The sequence below is a fragment of the Panthera pardus genome, unplaced genomic scaffold (genome assembly GCF_024362965.1).
Source record: "Panthera pardus isolate Hobbes unplaced genomic scaffold, ASM2436296v1 HiC_scaffold_15, whole genome shotgun sequence".
NCBI classification, from domain to species: Eukaryota; Metazoa; Chordata; class Mammalia; order Carnivora; family Felidae; genus Panthera; species Panthera pardus.
The window spans coordinates 10,305,201-10,332,606 of NW_026526710.1; the positions used below are offsets into that span (position 1 = coordinate 10,305,201).

The following is a 27,406-nucleotide window of genomic DNA, read 5'->3' on the forward strand; positions in this document are numbered from 1 at the left end:
TATTATTATTACCTTTATTTATGACTGTATTATTAAGCTCCCAGAGCTGGCCATGGCCCCCTGCGTCACCTCATTCTCAGTCTGTGTGTGGGTCACTGTCTCTAGCTGAACCTGCTGGGTGAAAAAATCAGCAGTGACTGCTCTCCTCTTGGAAATGATTAGCATCTGTCCCCAGACTGCTTGGGTCTTGTAACCTCGGTGTGTAAAGCATCTTAACTACTGTTTCTTTTTATCTGGAACTGGGATTCTGCATCTTTTAATTAATTGGCCATTTCTCCATTAGCTCCTCCAGCCCAAAAAGCAAAAGAAGGGACGAGAAGAGGCACAAAAAACAGTAAGTAGGGAGCACCTGGAACATTCTTTTCTCCAGTTTCGGGGGGAGGCGGGGAACTGACCTCTGCATAGCCAGAGTGTGGGCGTGGCCAAATAAACGTGAGGTGGGGGTGGGTGAGAGGAAGGAAGGCAGGGAAAGGCAGAACCGGCTGATGAAGGGCAGTTTGGGTTTGGGTATGTGTAAGTGCACGAGGTTGTGTATGTGACGTGCGTGTATTTGTGTGTGCGTGAAAGTGAATGATGTGCGTCTGTGTGCCTGCAGTGCCTTGTGGATACATTTCTATGAAAGGCGTGTATGTATAGTATGCACATTGTTTGCAAACGTCTGTACGTTTTTCCATCCTGCAAACATTTGTGTGGAAGGCGTGTACAAACGTATGCAATGGGGATAGTCTGTGTGTGGTGTATATTTGTGTCCACACGGAAGCATTCTGTATGCTTCTGCTTACGTAAGCACGAACGCGAACAGTGTCACGTGGGTGCAGTCTGCCCGCGTGCTGATTTTCTGCACCCTGCGTGTGCACCGCTTATCTACCCGCGTGCATTACACGTATGGAGGGTGTGGGGTGGGGGTGGGGGGGTTTACCTGGGCACACAGGTGTGCCGTGTGTGCGTGAGTGGTCATGGGGGCATGATCACGTGCAAGCACACGCGTGAGTGTGCTTGTGAGTCCGAGCCTTGGCTGCGGGGGCTTACATCATGGAGATTGCAGCGAAGCTCCTACCCCCGGTCTCGGGGCCCCAGCTGGTTCACGATGTATAGCTGGTGGTGGAAATTCAAATCAGCTGGTGCTGCCTGCAGAGTTCAGTTCCCAGACAAATTAAAAGTAAATGTGGTTACAACCCACCTACTTTATACCCTGCAAATGTTAGCACATGTGTTTTCCAATCAACTAATATTTTATCTCCCGCCAAGAAGCCTCTAAAGTGAGGACCAAATGCAATAGGATGAAAGGCGGTTGGCTGTTGGGGAGGGAAAAGAGGAGGCAGGGACGCAGAGGGAGGGCACCTCGCTTTGCTGCCTGAGGGGTCACTTCATCCGAGGTCAGTGCAAAGGAGGGCATTTGAGCCACCCCCACAGGGGCCTGGGCAATGCTCCAGAAGGAAACAGTAGAGCTCTGAATTAGCTCAGGGAACAACTTCCCGATCATCAAGCTTGTTCAGTTCAAGTCAAAAGGCATTCACACTAAGCGCAGACCAAGCACATACTCTGAGAGACCTCGGTATCACTTGTCCAGTGGGGTGCAGTATAGACACACAGAGCCAGGGGCTGGACCGAGACTCTAAGAGCACTGGTGGGGATTGTGGGGGTGGTCATCACCGAGGCTGACTGCTTGAGGGCAGCAAGGGGGCCACTCTCCCTGGTGCCAAGAGCTGGATGAGCCCCAGAAATTACTAGGTGATGCAAAAGACAAGCATCATCAGGAGAGGGAGAAGCAAGAAAAACAAGGCGCCCCTAAGATAAAGGATGGTTCTTCTTGCCAGGTTCTATGGTCGGGGATGCTTCTAAACAAGTGATCTCTGGAGAGATTGAGCCTGCTTGTATTCACCATCCCTTAGTAAGGCCCTAATACATGGCAGGCCCTGGGCTGGGCCCGAGGACAGAGCTTAGCCAAATATTCTTCCACACTCAAGATGCTCACAGTTCCCAGCGGAACACAGGAGCCAGACAAGGGACAGGTCACAGCACAGTGATGGCGGCTAGGAGCCCAGGGCATGGCGGCAGGCTTGGCAGTGAGCAGGGGCTTCCTACAGGAGGAAGTGTGTAGACTGACTGGAGTGAGGACAGAGGTAACCATTCTAGGCTACTGGTTAGGCACATGGTTTAAACTCTCTGCCTCGGTTTCTTCATCTGAGAAGTAAGAGAAGCTACTTCATACGTTGTTGTTGTGAAGGCAGAGATGGGTCCATTTAGACTATGGTGCCCGGCAGGCAATATGTGTTAAATATGGGCCACCTGTCATCATCATCCTCAGAAGGACATCATGAGCTGGGACATACATGAGCCAGAATACAAGCAGTTGGACTTCCTTGAGCCTGCCCAGCCAGAGCAGGAGACACCACACAAGGAAGCTAGAGAGCTTGGCAGGGGCTGACTCCTCAAGGTGCTCGGGGTTCAGGATCAGAATGCATACTTGACATGAGGGCAATGGGAAGGGTTAACCAGGGCAGGGATATGGTCTGATTATCACATTAGCAAGAATCCCTGAGTCCTTTGTTGGAATAAGCAGGCTACCTCCCAATAGAGCCCTCTCTAACTCCCACTGACATCGTGCCTTGGCCCAAACCACTGACATTCCTTGTACATACTCAGTGACCATTGTCTCTGCTGCTATTACTTCTGGGTCATTATTATCATTTAGGGGGAACTGAAGTAACCTGTAATAATACCACTATTAGTGGTAGTGGTGGTTGTTGATTGTTTGTTGTAATTTCTGTTGCCAGTGATGTTTCTAACTCTGAAAGCAGGTCTTTGACTCCATGTGAAAAATCTGGACTTAATTTTCCAGATCTGAGGTTATAAATTGGCAGCCCAAAGGCCTAATTTACTCTGCAAATGTGCGTTCTTTGCCCCCAGTGTCTTGTTAAAAAATGACCTTCCACTTAAAAATAGGAATCTTTTGCATAAAAATCTGTATTTCTACATTCACTTGAAAAATTAGAAGATCCAACAGCACGCCAATATTCTGGAGGCAAGGCCACTTCTTTCTTTAGCTTTTGCCCGACTGATTCACACAGTACAGTGGCTGACTGAGATTGAGACCCCTGTCTTAGGTGGGAGAGAGGTGACGAGGGGACGTGACACTCCTGGCAGGTGTGGTCTGCGTCAGGGCGGGTGGGTGCGGCGGGGTGGGAACCCGAGACCCAGGCTGAGTCCCAGGCTGGCTCCTCCAGAGGAAGCCTTGCCACTCACTTGTGTTCAGTATGGCTGGCTGGAGAGGCCAACCGCCCGAAGAGCTGGGGTGATGGGGAGTGGGGCGTGGGTAGGGGGAGATGCCTAACTTTGGGAGGGACAGTGACTCTGGTGCAAGAGGATGATGTATGTCACAAGATCAAAATCTCTCTCTCCCTCCCTCTCTCTTCCCCCTTCCCCACTCTCTTCCCTCTCCTGCTCCCCCACCCTCTCCTTCCCTCTTTCTTTCTCCTTCCCTCCCCCTCCCTCTCTCCCCTCCTCTGACTCACTACTTTTCACCGCCCCCAAGATCACGAAGCCGGCCCCGAAAGTCTCACCGTCACCGCCATCACCATTGCCCCTCCAGGTCCCAGAGTTCGGAGACCCGCTCCTCAAGCTGTGAGAGCAGGTAACCCCTCTCCCCAGGGAGCCTCCCCCAACACTATCAACACCTCCCTGTAGAGAAAAGGGATGGGCTGCCTCCAGGTACAGGAACAACACTGAGCACACGTGTGTTTCCTAAGGGCCAGTGACCACTGCCACTGCCATGGTGTGAGGTGCTGAGCCCTCTCCCTGAAGTAACTACACGATCCCCTCTGCTACCCCATGAGGTAGCTACTGTTCTTATCCCCCGTTTTGAAGATGAGGAAACTGAGGCACAGAGGGGTTAAGGAACTTGTTAATCAGCTACTAAGTGACGGAGCTAGGAATGAACTGCGGAGTCTGGCTTTGGACTTGGTGCACTCTCTAAGCGTTGCTCTAGGCACAGAGAAGCTGAACAGCCTATGAAAGCACCAAGTACCTAGTTCTGCGGCCCTTGCGAGTCGGGTTTCTCCTAACCAGGACCCTCTCTGTGCTGACACATTAGCTGTCCCGTGTTCAGAAAGGGGAGGAGGGCTCTCTTGTGGGTGAGAAGAAACGGAGCGCGGCTTTGTTGAAGTCGATGTTTGGAACTGTTGATGGCCAGAGGATGCACCAAGGCCTCCGGCTTCTGGATGTCACAGGCCGCTTTGTTCACCCCTGTGGGCTTCCCCCATATTTGGCGACACGCTCAGGTTACCCAGGGAGATTTTAAAGTGTCACTGTCCTGGGGGGGCTGGGGGGCTCAGTCAGTTAAGCGTCCAACTTTGGCTCAGGTCACGACCTCATGGTTTGTGAGTTCAAACCCCACGTTAGGCTGTCACTGACAGCGTGGAGGCTGCTTAGAATTCTCCCTCCCTCTCTCCCTGCCCCTCACTGCTCACTCTCTGCTCACATGCCCCTCACTGCTCACATGCCCCTCCTCCCTCTCTCCCTGCCCCTCACTGCTCACATGCCCCTGCATGCTCACTCTCTAAATAAATAAATACATACATACATACATAAACTCTTTAAAAAAATAAAATAAAATAGGGGCACCTGGGTGGCTCAGACGGTTAAGCATCCGACTTCGGCTCAGGTCATGATCTCGCAGCTTGTGAGTTCGAGCCCCACGTCAGGCTCTGTGCTGACAGCTCAGAGCCTGGAGCCTGCTTCGGATTCTGTGTCTCCCTCTCTGCTCCTCGCCTGCTCATGCTCTGTCTCTCTCTCTCGAAAATAAATAAACATTAAAAAAAATGTTTTTAATAAAATTAAATTAAATTAAGTTAAAAAGTCACTGTCCTGGTCCCACCTCATCCCGCTTAAATCAACCTCTAGAAGAAAAAGGAGAAAGAGGAGAGGGGGAATATTTTCCTAGTTCCTACAGGCAGTGTGCTACAGTTTCAAATACACTGTCTTTTTTTTTTAATTTTTTTAATGTTTTTTTTATTTTTGAGAGAGAGAGGGACAGCATGAGCAGGGGAAGAGCAGAGAGAGAGACACACACACACACACACGCAGAATCTGAAGCAGGCTCCAGGCTCCAAGCTGTCAGGACAGAGCCTGACACAGGGCTTGAACCCACAAACCATAAGATCATGCCCTGAGCGGAAGTCAGACGCTTAACCGGCTGAGCCACCCAGGCGCCCCGCATTTTCTCTCTTGATCACCCCAGTCACACCATCAACTAGACCAGGGCTTCTCCACTTTGGCTGTACTTTACGGTCACCTTGGAAAATTCTTGAAATGCCAAATTCCTGGATCTTACCCTCTTGATGTTCCGATCTAGTTCAGAGGAGGTGGGGCCAGGTCAGTGACATTTTTAAATCTTCCTTCAAGAGGCAGATGTGGAGCCGAGCATGAGAAGCATTTGAGGAAGGAAACGCAGACCCTGACGTGTGCTGCCGTCACCAAGTCTTTGTGTTTCCCCTAAACACCAAAAACCATAAAGAGCATCGGCATCAGACAAGGTTGCTCTGTGACCCTGAGTGGCCAGAAAAAAACAAGGCCCCTCTGTTGTCAGGCTGGAGCCCAGATAAAACAGGAACTTTGTCCAAGACCCAAAAGTGACCCAGCGTCTCCCTATCCTGGCTAGCGTGAGGGACTGTTGTTCCTTTTCCAGTTTTAGCCTTGGCCTTGGTCTGGGCTCCAAGATTTATGAAGAGACCCGGCCAGAGTATCACCTCCACTTAATGACAGCATCCAATCCAGAACAAAGCCCCAGTTCCTTGAAGTCACCTGCTGCCCGCCCAGAACATTCCCGTACAGGGACAGCCTACACGTCCCTGTGGTGTGTGCTCTCCCTCACTGCAGGGAGCAGTAAATGCGCTTATTCAGCCACAGGCGTGCTCCTGGTGGCCTTTGTCCGGAGGGCATTGGCGCACTGAGCTCAGGTGCATTACTGACGTGGAAATGCAGAAAACTCCACCGTGGTGAGCAAAGGCATCTGAGCAAGGTCACAGTGAGTGGCAGAGTTGGGTCAGAGACCGGGTCCGGAGGTGACCCAGCCTGCGCCCTTGACCCCAGGCCCAGGCTGAATCGGCTCTCAGCGGCTAAGCCCTGCTGGCCTGGGTCAGAGGACAGTGCAGAGAGCTTGCCCTCAGCATGCTGCCCTCTACCTCACCTCTTAGCGAAATGGCTACCTCTGCAGACCCCGGCCTCGGCCCCCTTCTGCGGTCACCGCTCCCGGCGATGTTGCTGTCTGAGCTCCCCAATGCCTGTTGGGCTGAGGGACGCTCCAGTAGGCACTGGCCACACACCCAGTGAAAATGATCGGGAGGTCCCAGAGTCCAGAGGGACATTTCAGAGCATGACCAAGAGGCATTGCTTCCTACTGGGGCGGAAAAGTCTGCCCTGGCCCTGGTGCTGCCACTTTCAAGCTGTGTGACTTCAGGCAGGTTCCCAAACAGCACTGCGCCCCAACTTCCTCATCTGTAAAATGGGAACTACCTGCCGTGTTTGTGTTGTGTCTTCAAGTTGCAAGAAATGCCCTAAGAGGGCAAGTGCCATGCAAATCAGTAAGGTGTTACTTTTATTACTACTGTGGCCCAGAGCTAACAGGCTAGCAGAATCTAAATATGCCCTTTCTAAAGAGTCAGAGATTCCTTTGGGTTCCGCTGCAGACAGGATAGCCAGGTCTGACGAGCTTACGCAAGGCATCTTTGCATTTTTGTCAGCTACGTTTTTTTCAAAAGTTTTGGGTGGCAGTCAATATAGGATGTGTCTGTGTCACAGATGGCAAAGTCACGCACAAAGACATACGGATGTGTCCGGTCATATTTATAGGCAAACACAGTGGGACACACCCAGGCATACACACGGTCACATACAACCATACTGACAATCACACACGCAAAGGACACTAAACCAATCAGGCTAGGGATGTTTTCTATCCTCCCAGCTACATTCCCAGCCCCAAAGACAGTGTCAGGTACACGAAGAAACATTTTTGGAATGAACAAATGAGAGAGTGAGTGAATGAATGGGCAGGTGCAGGGGGCAGATGGGCAGATGGACGGACGGAAGAACGGCAGCACACGTGGTTCATACAAACATACCCAAACACATTCCACGGTCCTCAGATCCTACTGGCTCTGCAGCCACCCCTCTGCCATGCTCCCCTTCAAAAGACCCTCACGCCTGTCTCCCCTGCCCCCCAGGCACCGCGGCAGGTCCCCCGAGGAAGGGCGGAAGTCCCGCCGAAGGCACTCCCGCCGCTGCTCCAAGACCCTCGGCAAGGCCAGCCCCGAGGCCCGCTCCAGCCACCCGCCCAGCCAGCCCCTCCAGATGCTCAGCCTCCTGTCGGCCAGGGGTGTAGTAAGTATTCCACACAGCCTCCTCGGCCAGTCTTGGCCATGACACTGGGGGGAGGTGGAGACACAAGTTCAGGGCAGTGTACGGCACACTTTAATTCGGTTTTGGGCAAATACCACTGTTTTTCAGACCTCAGTATTGCTTAACCAAAGGGTCACTCACCAGCCTTTAGCAGCACTCGGTTGGGGGAGGAAGTAAAGCTAAAATACCCAGGCTTTTTATCAGGGAAACATTGAAAACTACATGTCGGTCTCCAGAGTGACATCTGCAGGAATGCATGTGGGAGACACTGGAGGAGGTTTCTTTGGGGAGGAAGGAAAAGAGGGGGTCTTTGATGTATCAGAGGCATTCCAGCATTTCAGTGAAGTCTGCATCTTTGACACCAGCTCGCCTGCAGCATTGATTAGCAGCTGGGCTTTGATTTCACCTATATAAACACGGCCTTGACTGTATATGAGAATTTTCCTTCAAGGAGCTCATAGCACTTGATCTGTGTCCTCTCATGTGTCTACACAAGGTCTCAGGGAATTGGGGGTATGGCTGCTCTCACTGGTGCCTTTCACAGATGGGACAGAAAAACCAAGGCTCAGAGAGGTTACGGTCTGAGGTAAAGCCACAGAGCAAAGCAAGAGTGAATCCGATTGAGCAACCCCACATTGAATGGAATCCTGGAATGCTCCCCTCAGGTCAATAAGGAGGAGCTGGAATGTGGCTTCAGACAGTCTGACACCAGGAAGTTTCCCCGGGCAAGGGCTTTAGAGTTGGATCTGAACTCAGGTCCTAGCTTTGCTATTTGCGGGTTGTGTGGCTTTGGGAAAGTTGCTTAACTTCTTTGAAACTCAGCATTCTCATTGGCAGACTTGAAATAACACCACCTGCATATGGGGTTGTTGGGGACATCCAGTAAGATAAAGTATGCGAAGGCCTTTTGTCGATGCTCAGGGGATAGAGACACAAACGGGAGGAGACGCAACGTTGACACAGACTCCAGTCGCAGCTGACAGCTGGGAAGGGGCCTGTGTCTTCTAGCTACGAGTGAATCTGAAAATTCAGATGAGGTGAAAGAAAAGAGAAGTTCAGGGTGCTTGCAGGAAGGTCAAGGAAGGGAAGGCCGTGGTAAACACTAGCTGGGCCTGGTTGACGCAAGTTATCACCTGCAGTGCATTCTGGGAAACTCTTCTTTACCAGGCAAGGCACCCTGGCTCACCGAGGTCTCATTTTGTCCACATCCTCTGCCTAGCTAGAACCATCCACAACTTTCCCAGCTCCCTCCCCTCTTTGTAGAAGGGCCTTGTGGTTGCTGAGTAGTTTGCAGATGCGAAATGCCCACCTGCATTCCGCGCCCCCCCCCCCCAGCCCACCACCACTGATGTGTTATAAAATGTCTTCCCAGCATGGCAGAGAGTCTGTGGAGGCCTAGGTGGGTGCAAGTCTTGGCTTAGCTGGACAATTCCTTCTACTCCTCTCAGCCTCGGCTTCCAAACCTGGAAAATGGGCATGCCAAGCTCATCTGTCTCCCAGGGAATTGTTGCCAAGTTAGAAATCAATTTAAAATAGCAGCAAGAAGAGGCAGAAGAATTTAAATGAGTAAAACTCACCCTGTCTTTCTGGTCCTGGTATTTGTGGCAGCCCAATTGGTGGCCCCAACTGACTCTCGCTAAAAAGTGCCATTGGGCACAACTGGCCTGTTTGATCCCCTTCCTGGGATGGTTTCCTAACAGGCCAGGTCTGTCCAGATGTTGAAAAAGGCTGGATGTGACTAAAAACAAAAAACAAAAAAGTGTGGTCCTCCCACACCAGCTGGTAAGGAACCAGTTTGGCTATTGGTTCTTGAAGTCTCAGTGCCTCCCACGGGTCCAACCCCTCTCAGAAGACCTGAAGGCCCATCTGTACCTACAAGGGACAGGCATTAAGAGCTCCCCTAGCTCAGTGCCCTGATTCCAAGAAGAGAAAACTGAGACTCAGAGAAGAGAAATGACTTCCGTGGGCTGTGGCAAGTTAGAGTTGTTCAAAACATGGGGCTGTGCTTATGCCGTCAAATACTGGCCCTGAGCTAGGGAGAGTTACTTAAACCTTTTCGGGCCACAGTTTCCTCATCTGTTTAAAAAAAAATGCACATAATAAGTCTTTTCTTCAAAAACCCTGCTGTTAGGACAAAAGCAAACTAGTATGAGAAACTGTTCGGCTCGGTGCTTGGCCCAGGGGAAAACTCAGCAAATATTAGTGGGTGTTATGACTACAGCTTTCCGGGTACTGCTTGTGCACTTAGCAACTGTGGGACCTTGAGCAAGTTGCATAAACTTTCTGTGCTTCAGTCTTCTCTAAATCTGCAAAATGAGGGGAACGGTGAGACCTGCCTTGTAAGAGGGATGTTACGAGGATTCGATGAGTTAATGTAAGTAAACGTTCCAGACTGTAACACACAGAGACAGCCCTATGAGCCACGCACTTTTGTTAGAACGAAAGTAGAGGAAGAAATGCTACTTAATGGTGGCTGCCAATAATAGGGGAAATAGTAATGGGGCAATGACAATAGCAGCAGCACTGGTAGCAGCAGGAGCTGTAGCAGCAGGAATGAGAGTGTGGCTCCAGGCCCAGGCTAGTCCTTGCAGGACTTGGGAGCAGAGCCGGGGCCTCTGTTTCCTCTGTTTTCAGTTTCCTTCATCCTAAATAGCAGCTGCAGCCCCAGTGGCTAGCCCCACCCTACTCACGGTTGTCTGACTTCTGGGGGCGTCAGACACCCCCAAGTCTAGCCCTCCGAGTGCCCTCCATGCTAGACCCTTTCTCCTCTTCTCTCTTGCAAAAGGCAGAGATGGATGGAGGTGCCAGGTTGGACCACAGGTTTCCTGAGCTCCCTATTAAAGAGAACAGCAAAGGCACTGCCCTTGGAGAATCGTTTCAATCACTCATTCAAATCTACCAAATATCCACAAAATAATCCATCAAGGGTCTGCCGTGCCATGGCTCTCAGGATCCGGTGAACATAGAACAGTCTGTGCTTTCTTACGAGGGAGACAGACAAGGTAAAGACTGTAAAAGACAATACACAACAACGAAGCAGAGATGCTGAGATGCGGGGGGGTAGGTAGCAGGCAGGGAAAGGAATTAGGGCTAGCATTAGGTTAGGGCAGAGAAAGTAACAACTAACTGAGAAACTGGTGGTGAGCAAGAATCAGCCAAAGGAAGCAGGAAGCAAAGACTGGAGTCAGGGATGGAGGCAGAATTCCAGGCCAAGAGATGGGGTTCTAGGGATAAGCAGGAACCTGAGTGTGAAGGGTCTTCTATGCCATGGTTCCTGCCACACTCCACTGCAGGTATTTCCTATGCACGGCTCGTTAAAAAAATCAAGGACTGGCACATTACATCAAGGGGGGCCTATCTGCATACATGAATATGCAAATTCAGGGCTCTGTCTTATTGAAATCCTAGTTGGTGAGCTAAAGATAACCTGAAGCCCTCTTGCTCAGTCAGAGTCCAAATCCAAATGGAGGGTCCCAAGGAGATGATTTGGGGACCCTTCACAGTCTCATTCACGTTCTTTATCTCCACTCAACCATCTCTGTCCAAGGCATCGGGGAGACAGAGATGAATAAAACACTCTTCCTGAACTCCAGAGCTCAGTCTGGTAGTCAACAGCAGGCTGCAGTGCAGCGAAATAAGTGTTGTAATTAGGGCTGAGATTGAGTCAGTGAGCACGAGTTCCTCCTTAGTTGCCAGAATATTCAAAAACTTGCACAATAGTTGGTTAATAGACCCTCTCACCACACTACCCCCAAGTCACCAAAGGTATCCCCTCCCTCCCGTAGTACCTCTGGACCTTCTCACAAGTTCAGCAACTAAAGAGTGATACCTGATAGCCTTAGTACCAAGGCCAGCTACCTTTGGATGAGGCAGTATCCACACTCAACCAGTTATTGACTATTGTGACTATCAACCATGGTGGTGATGGAAGTAAGTATAATAGGTAGTAAGACCACAGAGAAAGGACCAGACAGTGTTGCCTTGGCGCCTGACGGGGCTTTACAAATAAAGGAACATTTGAGCTGAGCTTTGAAGGATGGGTTCCCCAAATTGAGATGGCTGATGAATAAAGGGAGGGGGAGATATTGCTATGTGCCAGGCACTTTTGTTAGAACAAAAGTAAAGTAACACTATAAACTATCCCATATTTTGCACAGCTGTTGGGGTTTTTTTGGTCTCAAAAACACTTCTTTGAGGTAGATGCGACTATTATCACCATTTTTCAGAGAGAAAAACAGGCTCACAGAGCCAAAGAGACTTAGGTAGGTGGCCCAGCTGGGAGGAAGGGGAGCTGGTATGTATCATGGCTTGTGTCTCAGAAGCTTACTTTCATAGCCAGAGGACCGACTGGACGGCAGAGAGGTTGGTGGTGCGAAGCCTTGGCCAAGCCCTTTCCCTGTTGACATGGGGCTCTCTGTTAAATCTGCCCTCACTGGAGAGGGAATCTGGAAGAGGGCTGATCTCTAGGACGCTAGACCAAGGGGAAGGACAGGCTCCCTTCCTCCTTCAGCCTCCAGCTTTGGCCAACAGTTGCCATGTATTCCTTGCCGACAAAAACCTGCAGACGCCATAAGAAAAAGAGAAATAGAAGGAGACGGAGAAAGAGGTGAAGGAGAAGGAAGAGAAGGGGAAGAAGGAGAAAAGGAAGAAGAAGAAGAGAAAGAGAAGAAGGAGGAGAAGGAAGAGAAGAGAAGAAGGAGAAGGAAAGCAACAGGAAGAGGGAGAGGAAGAAGAGGAAGAAGAGGAGGAAGGAGAAGGTAGAATGGCAGCAGAAAGAACCTGAGATCCATAAAAGAGAGCCTCATGAAATTTGTTAACAGGAGGAGGCAGGAGAGGGCAGTGATGAAGACATGGGCTTTGGAGCAGATCTGTAGACTCTGGGGTCATGATCTTGTCTCCCTGGGAGACCCTGGGTAACAACAACCAACGGAGCCAACTGAGCACCAACTATGTGCCAGTTGCTAGGCTGAATTCTCCACACGTGCCACCTCATCTGTTTCTTATAAGAGCCCTTCAAGAGAGCCCATTTTACATTGAGGAAACCATGGCCTACAACAATTAAGTGAAAAGGAGCTACATGAAATGGAGAAACCAGGATCCAAACCCAGAAAGTCTGACCTCAGAGTCCATGTGCTTCATTATAAGACTTTCCTTGTGTCATTTCACTTCCCTGGGCCTCGGTGTCCTCATCTGTACTTTGGGCTAATAATCATACCTACTTCATAGGGCAGTTGTGAGGATGGAGTGAGTTGAGGTGTTCATTCATTTAAAAAATATGCATTCAGCACCCACTGTGTGCCAGGCACCGTTCCAGGCAATGGTTGAACAGCAGTGAACAAGACAGACAAGGATCCTACCCTCATGCACTTTCAGTTCTGTATGAGAAACTTAGCCCAATGCTTGGGACATAATCGACACTCAATATGCAATCATTGCTAGTGTGATTATTTGTCATCGTAGTGGTGTTATTAAACTTACTCCTAATAAACCCAGATGTGATGGGTTCAAAAAGCTCAATCATATCCACGGTCTGAGGTGACCTTCAGAACAAGCCAAGAAGAAAGGCAGGATGGAGGTATACATCCCACTTTGCAGGCAGGGAAAAGGAGGCTAAGGGAAAGCATATGGCAGCCCTGGTCTTCAGACCCCTGGTCCAGGCTCTCGCACATCCTTGCAAAAGCCTTTCGAGCTCTCGCTCAGCTGAGAGACTCCACATGCCACACCATTTCACTGCAGTATAGAGAAGAGAAGGACCAGAATGCGGAGGAAGGGCAGTATGAAATGGGAATTTGCAGGACCTGTTCTGGTTGTTGTTGCCATTGCTGTTTTTTAATGGAAAGTGGCATGAGGTTGTCAACTTCCACCACGTCAGCTCAGAATAAAAGAAAACCACCATTTTCTATCACGTAAATGACATCTTACCACCAGAAGATGTAGTACTGACCTGCCCTCCGAAGAAAGGATGAGCCCTTGAATCAAACACATTCAGCCGGATGAAAAACTCATTACAGTGAACTTATTTTCCTCCAGTTCAATTTGGGCTCGTGCAAAATTTGCCTGACTGGATCCATATAGAGAGTTTTGAGAGCCGGTGGGCTGGGGGCCAGGAGGAGGGGCTTCAGAGGCATGATGGGACTGAAATTGCGATTCCCTCTCAGCTTCCTGTGGTGGGGAGGGGGTGGGGGAGACAGGAGGCTGGACCACCTCCTTGGGTCCAAGGTCAATTGCAGCGTATCACTCTGAAGGATCACCCAGTCCTGAAAGACTTTGTCATGTTCCCGCCGTCCCCACATCCCGCCTGCTTTCACACGAACTCCCAAAGGTCAATGAACCCATTCTTTTGCTGTCTTCCTAATTAGTGTACAAAGGAAGATGTACAACAGCAAGGAAAATAAACTTAATGTCTTTGTGAAACAAAAGGATTTTTTTTTAAAGGAATAACCAGAACCCTGTAGCTAAAAGCTCTGCCACACAGCTCTATATTCACATGAGAATTCCCAGTCCCCCATATGGCAGGGAGGGGAAAAAAATTTATAGCCATTTCTCTCCATGGGGCCATTTGAAGCTCAGTAAATGGACTTGTTCAGTTTAATTGGAATTCTCTTCTTGATTGTATTTTTGTAACCTATTAGGCCGTGCTGCCTCTTGATCTCAGAATTCAGCTGAAATTAAATTTTGAAGTGTAAGTGAGAGGTTGCCTTTTTTCCCCCGTTCTTGATTAAATAATGATTTGAAACAAAAACAATAAATAACAGTGCCAGCTTCCCTGGAGGGCTGAGAGAGACTCCCATGAAACGCCAGGAGCTGGGGTTTGTGGTGGGGGGATTTAATTACTTATTAGAAAAACCCAAGTGTTAATGTGGAGTATATTAAGGAACAAGGAGATGAGTCAAACTTGTGAGTTCAAGAGAAAAAAAAAAATCAGAGCTTCACATTGGAGGGGGCCGAGGGAGAGTAAAGGGGAAACACTTGTTTGCTTTCTCCCAATGGTCATAGATTTGTGAAATACAGTTTGTTCTTAGGAGAAAAAAAAAATCTGAGCTTGGCAATTTTGACCCAGAAGGGAATAGCTTGTAATAGCTCCAGGGTCTGGATATGACTTAATGGCTTTGGTCTCCTAGTTCCTTCCATTGACAAAAGCCTAAGAAGGATGCAAAGGATGGAGATGGGGAAGACAGTGAGCTCTATTTCATGGTTCTGGCAGGGAGAAATGGAGCATACAGGATGCACGGTCAAGGTAGCAGCAAACACTTAGAACACAGGGTCACAAACCTAGATGTCTCGGGGGCCAGGTAGTTAATTGATATAACCAACTGGAACCCCATGGGGTTGGGGGCCAGAAAAACTCATGCTCCCCCCCCCCCCCCCCCACCTAAAATGGGCAGCTGCAATTCTCTCAAGCCGATTATTAGTGAGCGGGAATGTGGACCCAATGTTGTCAGATCTTAGTCTTTGGCACAAACCAGAGACAGAGTTGTTAATGTGAAACTGTCTCATTCTACAATGTTGGCAGTTAATTCAGATTTACTGTCGAGCAGGCTCCCTACTAAGCACATATATACTAAGTGGGCTCAAGAAAACATAGCTGAAACAAAACATCACTTGGCCTGCCAGTTTTCCAGTGGTGATGTGGGGTGTTGAAGCAGACGCTGTTCATTTATATCCCTCCACCCTCTCCACTTCAGGCCACACAGCTAACTTCCAGCTTCCAGAAGATGCTCTCTGGCCGCCAAAGACCATTTTGCCTGGCCATGTGGCAGTTTGGATGTATTAGAGAAATGACACCCCTTGGGTGCAGCCTTCAACTTATGAGTGGTGGGGAATAGGTACATTAATACCCCAGCTCCCTCCTTGGCTGAGATCAACTCTGGAGTCGGTTCCTCACTGGCTCCCACAGTGTCCTCCAGCTGCTCACCGTGGCTGCCGGTTTGTGATAACCCATCTTTCATTGGTTCCTCCTCTCCCTCACCTCATTTCCCCACTCTCCTACAGAAGTTCCCTGTCCTCTCAAGATAAACTACCAGCACTCAAATTCCTGTCTCAATTTTGGGGATAATCCATATTAAGACAGATGTTTTTTCACCTAGTAATTAAGCAGATCTTACGGGGGCTGAGTTTTTATGCTAAGCCTTAAAGAGTTTTATGCCAGGTCCCGTGAGGGCATTGTTACTGGATCACGGTGGGTCTAGAATGACTCTTCCTAGAAAGTATCTTGAGCACCATGTTTTAGCCTAGCTACAAGGACAGGGGCAAGGATCAGTTAATACACAGAAGAGAAATTCCAAACAGAACTCTTCAAAGACGAATTTTGCGAAGGCTGTTATCTAAATGAGGAGCAAGTAGGAGGCGTCTTGTCATGTCAGTGTCAAGTGGACAACTGTTTGCATCTTATATGAGTATTTGTCTAGAAAGGAGCCACTCCGAGATGAGAGGACAGAGACAAGAACACAGAGGCCTCTGTTGTCTGTCATGATGTCCATGACTCGAAGGTCTCCTTTGCATGATCATGGCTGTCACACACCTCCAACACACACACATCCTACCTTCGGCTTGGCTCCCCTCCATACCTTTCCTGTTCTTTGTGTAGGGTGAATGGAGAGCTCTGGAAAAGGGAGAGTCTGAAACTAAGAGGCCATTAAACTATCCAAACATCTCTAATGAATTTATTAAAATGCTCCTTTCACCTGGAAATATAGACAGAGCCCATCAAGGCTTGTAAAAACAAAACCAAATAGGGTTAAGCCAAAAGAAGCAGAAATGAAGGTCTTTGGGCTCCCACCTCTTACGGCATCCACAGAGTAACCCTTTAAGGAGGTCAAATGGAATCAGAAGATTTGTATGTCCAGTGCCTGCTAGGGATGCTATGGAACGCTGGTTGTGCCCCATATGCAAGTGACTCATCTTGGAATTAAACCCCACCTGCCCTCCATTCACCAAGGCAACCGTGAATACCGACCTGAGCTGCTTCAGCCTAGAGAAAGGTATATCTTTTTCCTAATCTGTCTGGCCAGAGGAAACACCTGTTTCTAACTCCAGACCCAGGAGGAGCACCTTTTTGTAATCTGAACAAAGTCACTGTATGGGTTAACAGCCCCATTATGTGCAAATGGCCAGCCCCAGTCCATTTTGTAAGCTGATCTCCCAGAGGAGTAGAAGATGGAAAGGAATTCAGGAGACCAAGCATAACTTGTCTGGAAGGCTTCTCAGATCCAGAGCTTCTCACCTTAGCATGGAACTTGATGCCACTGAAATATGTGGACAGAGCCTCTGTGTGCTTTCTCCAAGGGTCCTGGGTCCGAGGAGGGCCAAGAAGGAGAGGAAGAACAGAAGGTGATTCCTTCTCTGCCATAGGCCTGGACCTAGAACTCAGTTCTAGAGGTTATCTCTTGATCACAGAGCCAGCCCTGAGCTGGTCTTGAGACATCAACCTTCAGCTAAGAATCAACCTAGTTTTTTAGAACTGTTTTGAATATGATGGAGGCCAGTCCCTCTTTTAAAAAGCCATCAAGTAAGTTCCCAAAGTTGGCAGTTACCCACTTGGGCCTCACCAGGGCCTGATCACTCGGCCATCTTCACCACTGAATTAAGTTAGGAAGGGCCCAGGCTTCTCGAGCTCAGGCTTCTAAAGGACTATGGAGCAGCTTCATTCATTCAGCCAGATTTAGTGAGCACCTACTCTGCGCCAGGCACTGGTAGTTACTTGGGTACAACGCTGAACTAGTCATGCGTGGCCTCTGTCTTCAACAAACTCCCACCCAGATGGAGAGACAGGCAATAAAACAAGAAATTACCCCACTGAGTAACAGTGCTGTGACACACAGAAGCCACTCATTTTTGAAGGAGTAAATGAATGAAAGAGCGAATGAATGAGTGAACTATGGACTGTTGTGCTATGTACAATGGACTGGGGGGTTAGAGAAGGCTTTCTAGAAAGTGATTTGTAACCTAAAGGATGTATAAATTTAGCCATGTGAAATGGAGTAATGGGGAAGAGTATTCTAGGCAGAGGAAATGGCATGTGCAAATGGCCTGGGCTTGGGAGGGCAAGATGTGGTGGCAAAGCCAAGAAAATTCTAACATATCGGCATAGGTCGTGGGGGTCACGGTGGGGGTATGTGGAAGAGATAAGGTCTGTGAAGTACTCAGGGGTGGGTTGCAAAGGATACTGTCATCCATTTTGAAGAATTTATATTCATCCGAAGAAATGGGACGTTTAAACAAGCTGGAGATGTTGGTATTTTCAGGCACCAGAGTCAACCCAATGAGAACATTTCAGAGGACCTTTATCTCTGTTTTCTGGAAGGATGGAAAAGCATGATGCCTTATACAGTTCTCAGTTCTAATTACACAAGTTACGTGTGTATAATAGTCATGGTCAGGTGGAGACAAGCTGAAAGCGTCTCTGTGAACTCAGAGTGTGGGGTTGAGAAGGTGAACAGGGCAAAGTCCCCTTCTGTATCCACTAGCCTGGAGGGGCCTCACACTCAGGAAATCCTTGCCTATGGGGACCCATGATGCACCAGGACAAATGCATTGGAAGTGGTAGCCAGGGCTGGGAACAAGTACCTGGGAAGAGAAAGGCCAGCCTGAATGCCCCAGGGTAGCAAGCCAGTTACAATGGATAGATAATGGAAGCTGTTATACTCACAGGCCCCTTTGTTTGAGTTACCTTCTAGCCTTGTTCTCCCCAAAAAGGGCTTGCCTGATTCCCTGCACCCATCCTGGAACCAAGCTCCAGTCTGAGAGCCCATCAGTTTTCTCATTCCTGACAGAGGTGGTAGAAATACACATGTTACCAATGAACTCCCAGAGGTGGGAAAGATACAGCATCCGCAACTGCAAATGGGAAGACAAAAAGGAGGCGCTGAATGGGAACAGGGCCTTTACCGTCTTTCTAAAGAAGTCTCACTCAACAAAACTCCACTTGAGCAACGTTATTTTGAGATCCCTTGTCCCAAAGCAAAGCTTGCCAGATCACCAAGCAGATATAGAGGACAGGGACGGCTGTGCTGGGGAGAACTTGGTAACGCTGGACCATCACCCTGTCTGTGTGCAAAGCCTCCTGGGAGAATCCACAAAGGAAGTTCCGCCTCCCCAGTCCAGAAGCTGACATCCTGAGCCGCCAGAGTTTGCTGTGATTCTCGCAGTTCTGGTGTCTCTGTGCCTCACCCTCGTGACCAATTGCTGAGAAGGCAGACATGGTCCTTTAAGAAAGCCCAAAAGTCCCACTCCTTTAGGCCCAAGTTACCTGTAATAAGGGGTGGGAGGGAAGCAGGCTTTTGACGGTGAGGTCTCACTGATACTGGTGGCCCCAGGACAAGAGTATAGAAGGAGGCCTACATACTGGATGTCTAAATGTTTATAAGTCAAGCCAGCAAACCTAAACAAAATATGTTCTCCTATCCTGGCAAACATATCTCCAAAATGATCTGGAAAGTCAGGTTTGAATTTAGAACCTCAGACCCCTAGAGTGGCCGGCCACAACATGGCAGTGGGGGGTGGGGGCGGTGTCCCTGCCTCAATGCCCTGGTCCCTCCCTTTCTCCTCCTGCCTCTTACACCAACCAACACCGTGATGGGCCTCACACACACGCACATAGACACCCCAGCCTGAACACCTAAGCTCTGTACAAAGAGTCACCCTTGGACCTAAGAGTGTGCACACCTAAAGCATGGTTATGTCCCCAGGAGAACAGATCCATGGATGAGCCTGCAGAGATCCTGAAAGGGGTCCCAAGGGCCATTTAAACAGAGAACAGACAATTCTGGGATCTCAGTTACCCATGAACTGGTAGTGTCCTCCTGGCCTCACAGATCTCTTGCCCCATGAGGATAGTTACTGCTGGAGGAGGTCCAGGGCAAAGATTCCTCTCGCCCACAGCTAAATAAGCACAGCAGTATTGGCAGAGGCCAGACCAAACCCACTGTGTCAATCACAGCTGTGACACTGGTCTGAACGTTTTAAGGAAACCACCCACTGTGCTTCTAAACACAGACACCATTGCTTTCCCAAGGGCTGCCTCAACCTCCTCTCTTCCTTCATCTGTCCCAGTTCAGACCCAAACAGGACTCTGGGAAACCCTCCCCATTCCCATTCACCCCAAATCCAAATGTCCAAGCCCCTCCCAAAGCCCTTTGTCACAAGCACACCCTCGTGGTCTGGATACCCAGACGGAGGCAAGCTCTAGCCCCTACTGCATTTTCAGCAAGGGTTTCTTGATCCAACTTGGGCATTAAGGGACTGATGAGGTTAGTGTTGATGGCCTTGAGGTCCCCTTGCTGAGAAAACCAAAAGATCTGATGCCTCACCTGTTAGGAACACTGAAAAACCAAAACTCAAAGCTGAGGGCCAAGTGTAAGGGTGTGCAGAAAGGTGTGTGTTTTTTCTTGTCATTTTCGACTCTAATGATGGACTCACGTTGCCCGCTCTTCCCTTTCTCTTACACCTTACCTACCTACTAAAGGAGGAGCTCTTGCTTGGTAAGTGGATATAATCCGCAAAGACATGAGAGAATTTATTAGAAGCCACTCGAGAGCCTTAGCTACCTTCTCCAGGGGGAAAAGGACACACACAAATAATCGTAGAGAGCTTTTTTTTCGTTTGTTTTCAGTCAGACTATTTGACTTCCATTTTTTTTGTCCCCCTTTCTTTTCCCCTTTAGTTGAAAACTACTAAAATGTCATTTTGTGACCTTGACTTTATATTTAAAAAAAAAAAAAAAACTTCTCTTTATTTCATTTCTTTTCCCCTTGCAATATTTGTTTAGGGTTCTATTCAGGGAACTTTTTTCTTTAAAAAAAAAAAAAAAAAAAAGTCAAATTCGTTGAGGATTTGGTTGAAGTTTAAAATTTTGGCTTTATCTTTTTTTTTTTTTAAGTTCCAAGATATGTTTTTCATGTCCATTGCCCCATTTCTTTTCCCCTCCCCCTTCCTTTATTTTTATTATTGTTTTAGCTTAAGGGTGTTTATACACCCCCCCTTTCGATTGAGTTGTCTGTTTTGTTTGAGTTAATTCATTAGAAATTAAATTTTGTATAATTTCCTTTTTCTTTTGTTTAATCTGGATCGCATGCTTTTTCTCTGCATGATACCTAAATCTTCCAGTTATTCTAGCAGGGGGTAAAAAAAAAATATCTCCTTTCTGTGGTATTCTTTCAGGAATTTGTGCTTTTGTTTTTTGGCGTCTCTTCTTTCCTCTTCTCTCTCTCTTTCCTTTCGTTACAGTGCATCATGACGGTAAACATTTCTTGGTTATTTAGACACAGTGCACAGGCCCGGCGATCAGCAGTGTCCAACGGGTGTTTTTGCTTTCAGATCACTGGGTCGGGGTCTGCAGCTGACCTCTTTACCAAAACAGCCAGCCCGCTCACCACCTCCCGAGGACGCTCCCAGGAGTATGACTCAGGCAATGACACCTCCTCGCCACCCTCCACGCAAATCAGCTCAGCCAGGTCACGGGGTCAAGAGAAGGGGAGCCCCAGTGGGGGCCTAAACAAGAGCCGGGAACTCAACTGTGGAAACACCTCTGATTCAGGGAACTCCTTCACCACCTCCTCACCCCAGAACAAGGGGGCCACTCTGGAGAATCTCTCCCCCACCAGCAGGGGCAGAGAGTCAAGGTCAGTGCACTTAGGCTGGGTGGGGGTGGGGGGTGGGGGGTCCTGCCTTAGCTCCACCTTCTGTCTCTCACCTTAGCCCTCTACCCACCCACTCCCCACTCCTAACCCAGGACTCTTTGATTTGCAATAGAGAGAAAACTCAACTCAAACTGGCATAATTTAAAAAATATATATCCAAGGATATCAGCTTCGGGTACAGCTAGATCCAGGGGCTGAAAAGTACATCACTGAGAATCTGTCTTTCCCATTACATCTCGGAGCTCTGCTTCCCTCTCTATTGGCTTCATTCTCAAGCAGACCCTCCCAAGCATGGGCATATATGCCAACCATTCTACAGGTTAGCCAGCCAATGGAAGCAGAATGCCTCTTTCCCAAAAATTTCAGCAAAATACCAAGGCAGATTCTCATTGCTTCTGCTTGGCCCATCTTGGTTCATCTGCCCACCCTTGGATCAATCACTCTGGCCCAGGAGATGCTGTGCTTTTGGCAAGAATTTGTCACACGCTACCATCAGGGCTAATGAGTAGTCTTCCCACATACACAAAACTTGGGGGAGGTCTGGTTCTCTGAAGGAAAAGTCAGGGTATTGATATCAGGAGGGACAGAGGCAGGTGCACCCGGGTGTCTCATTCAGTGAAACCTCCGACTTCGGCTCAGTTCAGCTCAGGTCATGATCGCATCGTTCATGAGTTCCAGCCCCGCATCAGGCTCTGCAATGACAGCATGGAGCCTGCTTCGAATCCTCTGTTTCCCTCTTTCTGCCCCTCCCCCACTCTCGCTCTCATGCTCGCTCTCTCTCAAAAAATTTTTTTTTGAAAAAATTTTGTTAAAGGAAGGACAGAGGCTGGGCAGGCAAAAACAAATGTCAGTTTTACCATTAATCTCAGGAGAAAGTCTAACATTAAATCCATTGAAAGTCAACTGTCATTTTAAAAAGTTCAAATGCATTGAAAATCTGTGGCAACAGAAAAACCTGCTCCTGGATGTTTGTAGCAGCTTTATTCATAATTGCCCAAACTTGCAATCAACCGAGACATCTTTCAGTACGTGAATAAATAAACAAACTGTGGTCCATCCAGACAATGGAATATTATTCAGCAATAAAAAGAAATGAGCTATCAAGCAATGAAAAGACAGGGAGGAGCCTGAAATGTATATTGCTGAGTGAAAGAAGCCAATCTAAAAAAGGCTACATCCTGTATGATTCCAACTATATGACATTCTGGAAAAGGCAAAACTGTGAAAATAGTAAACAGATCGGGGGGGGGGTTAGGGGGTGCGGAGGGATGAACAGGTGGAGCACAGATTCTGTGTGGTGACATTGCAATGGTGGATACATATTTTACATTTGTCAAAACTCACTGGGTTCACAAGAGTGAACCCTAATATAAACTCTGGGCTTCGGGGGATAATGATGTCAGCGGCGGTTCACTGATTATAACAGATGTATCACTCCGGTGTGGGCTGTTGAATGGCGGGGGAGGTTGTGGGTGTGGAAAGTACAGAGGGTTCCCATATACCTGCAGAGTGTGTGTCTGTGTGTGTGTGTGTGTGTGCACGCACGTGTGCACGCATGTGTATCTTAACCCACTTGCTAGATGCAGTTTTTCTGCAGAAAACCCTTTCATGCAGTTGCTTATGAGCCAGCTGTAATTCTAGTTCATTACCCCCTTACTCTCTCATTCAAGAAATCACAGCAAAATGCTAATCACTGAGGATAATGTCACAATAATAGCTAGTAAAAATCGCTGATCACTTACTCTATATCATTCACTCAGTTACTTATCCCTCTCCTAGTTTTCAGGCACCTCCTGAATGCCAGCCACTCAGCTTGGTGCTGGAGATACAAAAATGGCATGGTCCCTTTCCTCGGGAGCATGTAATTAATGGGGCGGATGCAAAGATACAAGAGGGGTGGAAAAGGTTTGCGGGTATATTCTGCCATGCTAACAGTGGGGTCTTCTTTCTTCTGGGGGTGGGAGTCTGCTTTTGTTCAGAGTGGCCAAGATTTCAGAATGATAGCCGAAGCCCTAGCAGTGAAGCTGTTAATGGCTTCTTCAAGGACAGAGCACCCTTTTGTCCCCAGCACACACAGCCCACTTCAGTCCTGGACAAACAACTTGGCATCCACACGTAGCCTCTGGTTTGCCAGCCCCAGGACATCTCTGGCCTCAGTTCACGCCCAAGCCTGCCTGGGAGCAGGGCTCCCAGGGCTGGGTCAGAACAAATGTCAACATCTCAAAGAAAAAGGAGTGATGTCCCCAGATGAGACGAAGGACATACTTCAGGGCAGAAGAAAATAGAATAGCACTAACAACCACAATAATGATAATGGCTGCTAACATTTGTGGAGCCCTAATTATATGCCAGGGGCCATGCCAAGTGCTTGCCATGGACAATCTTCCTTGATTCCTCCTTGAACTTTTATGGCATAGGCATTACGATAGACCTTTTTTAGCTGATGGGGAAACTGAGACTCAGAGTAGTTAAGAAACTCAGTTCATAAGGGCCAGCACCAGGATTCAAACACGTATCTGTCATAGAGCTGAAGCTAAAGCCTGAGTAGCATCCAGCAGTTCCCCGTTTAGTTTGATCTTATGTGAACAGCCAAATTAAATAATTTAGACCCAGCCTTTCATTTTGAAATTAACTGATCTCTAAAGTCATGGCTGTGTATGTCATATCAGCAATGAGCAGAGGGCTGAATGGAAGAGGTTATCATTGGCTCTAAATCAAGGGAACCTTCAACAGTGAAGGTAGGAGACTGATGAAGTGGAGGGGGCATGGGCTTTGGAGCTGGACAGATCAGGGTTTGAGACTCTGAGTGGCCTTGAGGAAGTAATTAACCCTTCTGAAGAGAATAGTGCCAGTTCCATAAGGTCATTGGGAGGATCATACAAGATGATGCTTGTTTAGCACCCAGAACACTAAGAGGCTCAAATGTTTACTTCACAACTATTTATTCATGACCTAGGCCAGATGAATCAGGCTCTGTCCAAGGTGCTGGGATACAGTATCCAGAGACATGAGTCCTCTCCCTCAAGCTCAGTGACTGGAGGAGGAAGAGACAATTTTAAGACCAAGTGAGGTCTTCTAGGGACAGGGGCGCGGGAGGTGGAGGGGAAGTGGGGGTGGTGCCTAGGGGCTGGGGGCTATGGCAACACATTGGAGGTCACCCAACTAGACTTAGGGGGATGTCAAGAAAGGCTTCCCAAAAAAGGTGAGGTCAAACTAAAACCTGAACCATGAGTAGTTATTGTTAGGTGAGATGGGGAGGAAAGAGGGTTGCAGGCAGTGTGAATGTTCTGAGGCCTGGAGACAGGGAAGGAGCAGGGGGATTTCAGGAGGAACAAGTAGTCCATTATGGCTGGAGTCAAGAGAGGAAAATGCCAAGAGCTGAGATTGGAGGGGTGAGCAGGGGTTGGGTCATTATGAGCCTGGAAACCCTATTAATGTGATTTGAACTTGACTCTTGGCACAAGCCAAATGAACATGCCCTTACTGAGAATCCAACAGGAGCTTTATATGGCCCTAGGCAGGGTAGAAATACAGAAGACAGGACCCTGCCACTGGGTGATTTTGAACAAGCCATCACTCTTCTTTGGGTCTCAATTCCCCCATCTGCAAAATGGGCTACACCGAAAGTTTCCCAAACTTAAACCACCTACATGGCACCTGCTTGATTTTAATCATATCCCTGTACTACTGGTACTCTTATTTACCTTGACAAACTCACTTTTTTTTATATAAGGAAACTTATACTACTGTCTTACATAGAAAATTTATAGCATTCATCCTAAATAGAAAGCACCTGCAAAAATACATGATTTTTTATATGAAAATACATAAAAACAGTGGATTTAATTCTTGTTAGTAACAGTTGCCTGCCCAAGGCTCTTGAGCACCAGGCCTGGGAGACTGCCAGTGTTCCAGAGATGGTGGAAAACCCACTAGTACCCAATCCAGTGTCTCTAATGTACTCAGATGGGCTGAAAAAGACTCAAAAGGGAATAAATCTCTCACTATGTGATTTGATGTTATTTACCATTATGCTCGTGCCCACTAACCTAAAATACTCTGAAGTGCCCCCTCTGGAATGCATCCCCCTCTGTCCCTAATCCTCTACCAGCTGTGGCCTAGAAAGTCTTTCCAGAGGTAGTAAGATGGGACTAGGTGGAAAGGGGTTTCTGAGGGCACCACAGCCTGGGCAAAGGTAGGGAGAGGAGTGTTACCTAGAGATGCCTCCAGGCTAGCGGTCAGGCCAGTGCTAACAGGTGTTCTCCCCACATCTGCAGAGGATTTCAGTCGCCATGTCTGGAATGCGCGGAGGTGAAGAAATCCGGTTTGGTCCCAGCCACAGCCCGGAGCTCCCCCATGAGAGGATGCTCCCGCAGCCCCTCCTATGCCAGCACCCGCTCTTCCAGTCACTCCTCCCGATCCCCAAACCCCAGGGCCTCCCCCAGGTACACCCGAAGCCGATCCACCTCCTCCGGGAAAAGGTGAGTGCAGTTTTGACCTCTGTTCTGCAGCGCTTTCGTCCTTAGGGAGCTAGTTAAGGTAACTGGAGATGTCCTTTGACCCACCGGTGAAAGAAGTCAGATTTCAGTTTGAATGCCCGCTACTCCCATTCCTAGCTGGTGGCCTTGGGCCACAGATAACCTCTCCAAGGCTCAGTCTCGTCATCTGTAAAATGAAAACATTAACGTCTCGTGCCTCGGTTTCCCGACTTACAGAATGGGCTTAATAGTACCTAACCCTAGGATCTGTTGAGGATTAAATGAGATAATGCACAAAAAGCATTAGTTCAATGTCTGACACATAATAAAATACATAACAATCATAGCTAACATTTCCTGTGTGCTGGCTCTGTGCAGTATGTGATTTGCCCTAATTTACTCATTTACAATTCTATAGGGTAAGTTCGATTATTTACCCCCTTATATAAATGAGAAAACAGAGGCCCAGAGAAGTGAAATCACCTGCCCAAGGTCACACAGCTAATAAGTAGCCTTAGATAGTAAGAATTCAATCAGAGGAAGTGGTCGATATTATTATTAATTGCCCAGGAAAGGGCCAGTCAGTTTCCTCTGCCTGGCGTCCAGAAAGAAAAAGGTCACCCCCTGAGGACCAGCTGAATAAAACCCTACACTTCCGGGGCGACCCCGGCGAAGCCCAGCAGGCCCCTCGGAGACTGTTTACTCTCCCGCAGGTCCTACTCTCGCTCTTCCAGCTATTCCTCCAAGTCTGGCAAGAGGAGCCCCCCCAGCAGAAACTCTCGATCGCGCCGCAGCCCCAGCTATTCGCGGTACAGCCCGAGCAGGTACAGGCCCCGCCCCCCAGGCACAGGCCACGCCTCCCAGCTCACGTCTGGGGAGTATCACCCAAGCCCGCCCCGCTTCCCCCTTTGTCCAGCACTGCATGAGTAGGGATGGGAAGATGACCCAGCATCCTCGTCTTCGCTGGAGTTATGTTTGGGGGCCCTAATGCACCCGCTATACCCACACCCCGGCCTCTTCACACACCTAATACTCCCCTTCCCCATATTCAGAGCCCCCAGTTCTTACGCACGCACCAGAGCCCTCTTGACGTTCACGTCCTCGCCCCCGTGGCAGCCGCGCCCCTGTAATGCCCACCCTCGAAGGCTGACACCCCTGCACGTGCCCAGCCTCACCCCCACAGTACACACCCACAGCCCCTGGGGCCCCGGGAGGAAGCCATCACCTGCCGCAGTAGGGTGAAGGGCACAGGTGAGAGGCAGTGAGTGCCCCTGTCCCACGCGTTCACGCGGGAAAGCCAGCCGCAATAACCCCCGCACCCCTTCAGGGAGAGGGACCCCAAGTACAACGAGAAGGACTCGCAGCAGCGGGAGCGCGAGCGAGCGCGTCGGAGACGGCGGTCCTACTCGCCCATGCGGAAGCGCCGGAGAGACTCCCCGAGCCACCTGGAGGCGCGGAGGATAACCAGGTGAGGCCAGGAGGGCCGGGGGTGCCCATCTCCACCCTCATTCCCACCCCTCCTACCGTTGGGGCCTCGGGCCCTCCCCGTGTCCCCTTGGAGCTGGAATTCAGGACTGTGGGAGCTCAGGCACGCTGCGGGCCCTGCAAGGAGGAGGCAGGGCCTCCGGGGCGGGGCCAGGGTGGGTGCCTGGGACAGGGGCGGGGCCAGCCTGAGGAATCTGGTGGGCCGAGGGGGTGTGGCCAGGGTCTGTGGAGCGAGCTGGGGTAGCGTCGAGGCAATGCGGGCCACAGCCGTGGGCCAGGGCCTTTGTCTGGGGGTGGAGCCGACCACTGGAGGCCCAGCACCCTCAGACCCACATGCCAGGCTTTAGTAGACTCTGACCATACCCTGCACCAACTGAGGAGAGGGCAAAAGGATCGTCTGGGTGCCAG

At 49.2% G+C, this 27,406-nt stretch overlaps 1 protein-coding gene and 2 long non-coding RNA genes across 6 annotated transcripts in view; 1 reads left to right on the top strand and 2 right to left on the bottom strand.

Moving 5' to 3' along the window:
* Positions 1–27,158, bottom strand: LOC109277556 (uncharacterized). 2 transcript variants are annotated; one of them, XR_002085201.2, is made up of 4 exons: positions 27,038–27,158; positions 5,333–5,493; positions 1,030–1,095; positions 1–114 (listed from the first exon to the last, which is right to left on the bottom strand). It is a non-coding gene; the product is annotated as an uncharacterized LOC109277556 (long non-coding RNA). The 2 variants fall into 2 exon arrangements; XR_002085202.2 differs by having other exon boundaries at positions 1,030–1,128.
* SRRM4 (serine/arginine repetitive matrix 4) overlaps positions 1–27,406 on the top strand; it is a 152,657-nt gene that overhangs the window by 120,536 nt on the left and 4,715 nt on the right. For 2 of the 3 annotated variants that reach the window (XM_053902091.1, XM_019467312.2), the window contains 7 exons: positions 284–334; positions 3,536–3,634; positions 7,224–7,380; positions 20,713–21,017; positions 25,313–25,516; positions 26,227–26,337; positions 26,841–26,981. In XM_053902091.1, the coding sequence (XP_053758066.1) occupies positions 284–334; positions 3,536–3,634; positions 7,224–7,380; positions 20,713–21,017; positions 25,313–25,516; positions 26,227–26,337; positions 26,841–26,981 (1,068 nt within the window). The remainder of the gene's footprint in view (positions 1–283; positions 335–3,535; positions 3,635–7,223; positions 7,381–20,712; positions 21,018–25,312; positions 25,517–26,226; positions 26,338–26,840; positions 26,982–27,406) is intronic. The other variant, XM_053902090.1, reaches the window with a different exon arrangement.
* LOC128777005 (uncharacterized) lies at positions 21,173–25,331 on the bottom strand. The gene is made up of 2 exons (XR_008422140.1): positions 25,250–25,331; positions 21,173–21,727 (listed from the first exon to the last, which is right to left on the bottom strand). It is a non-coding gene; the product is annotated as an uncharacterized LOC128777005 (long non-coding RNA).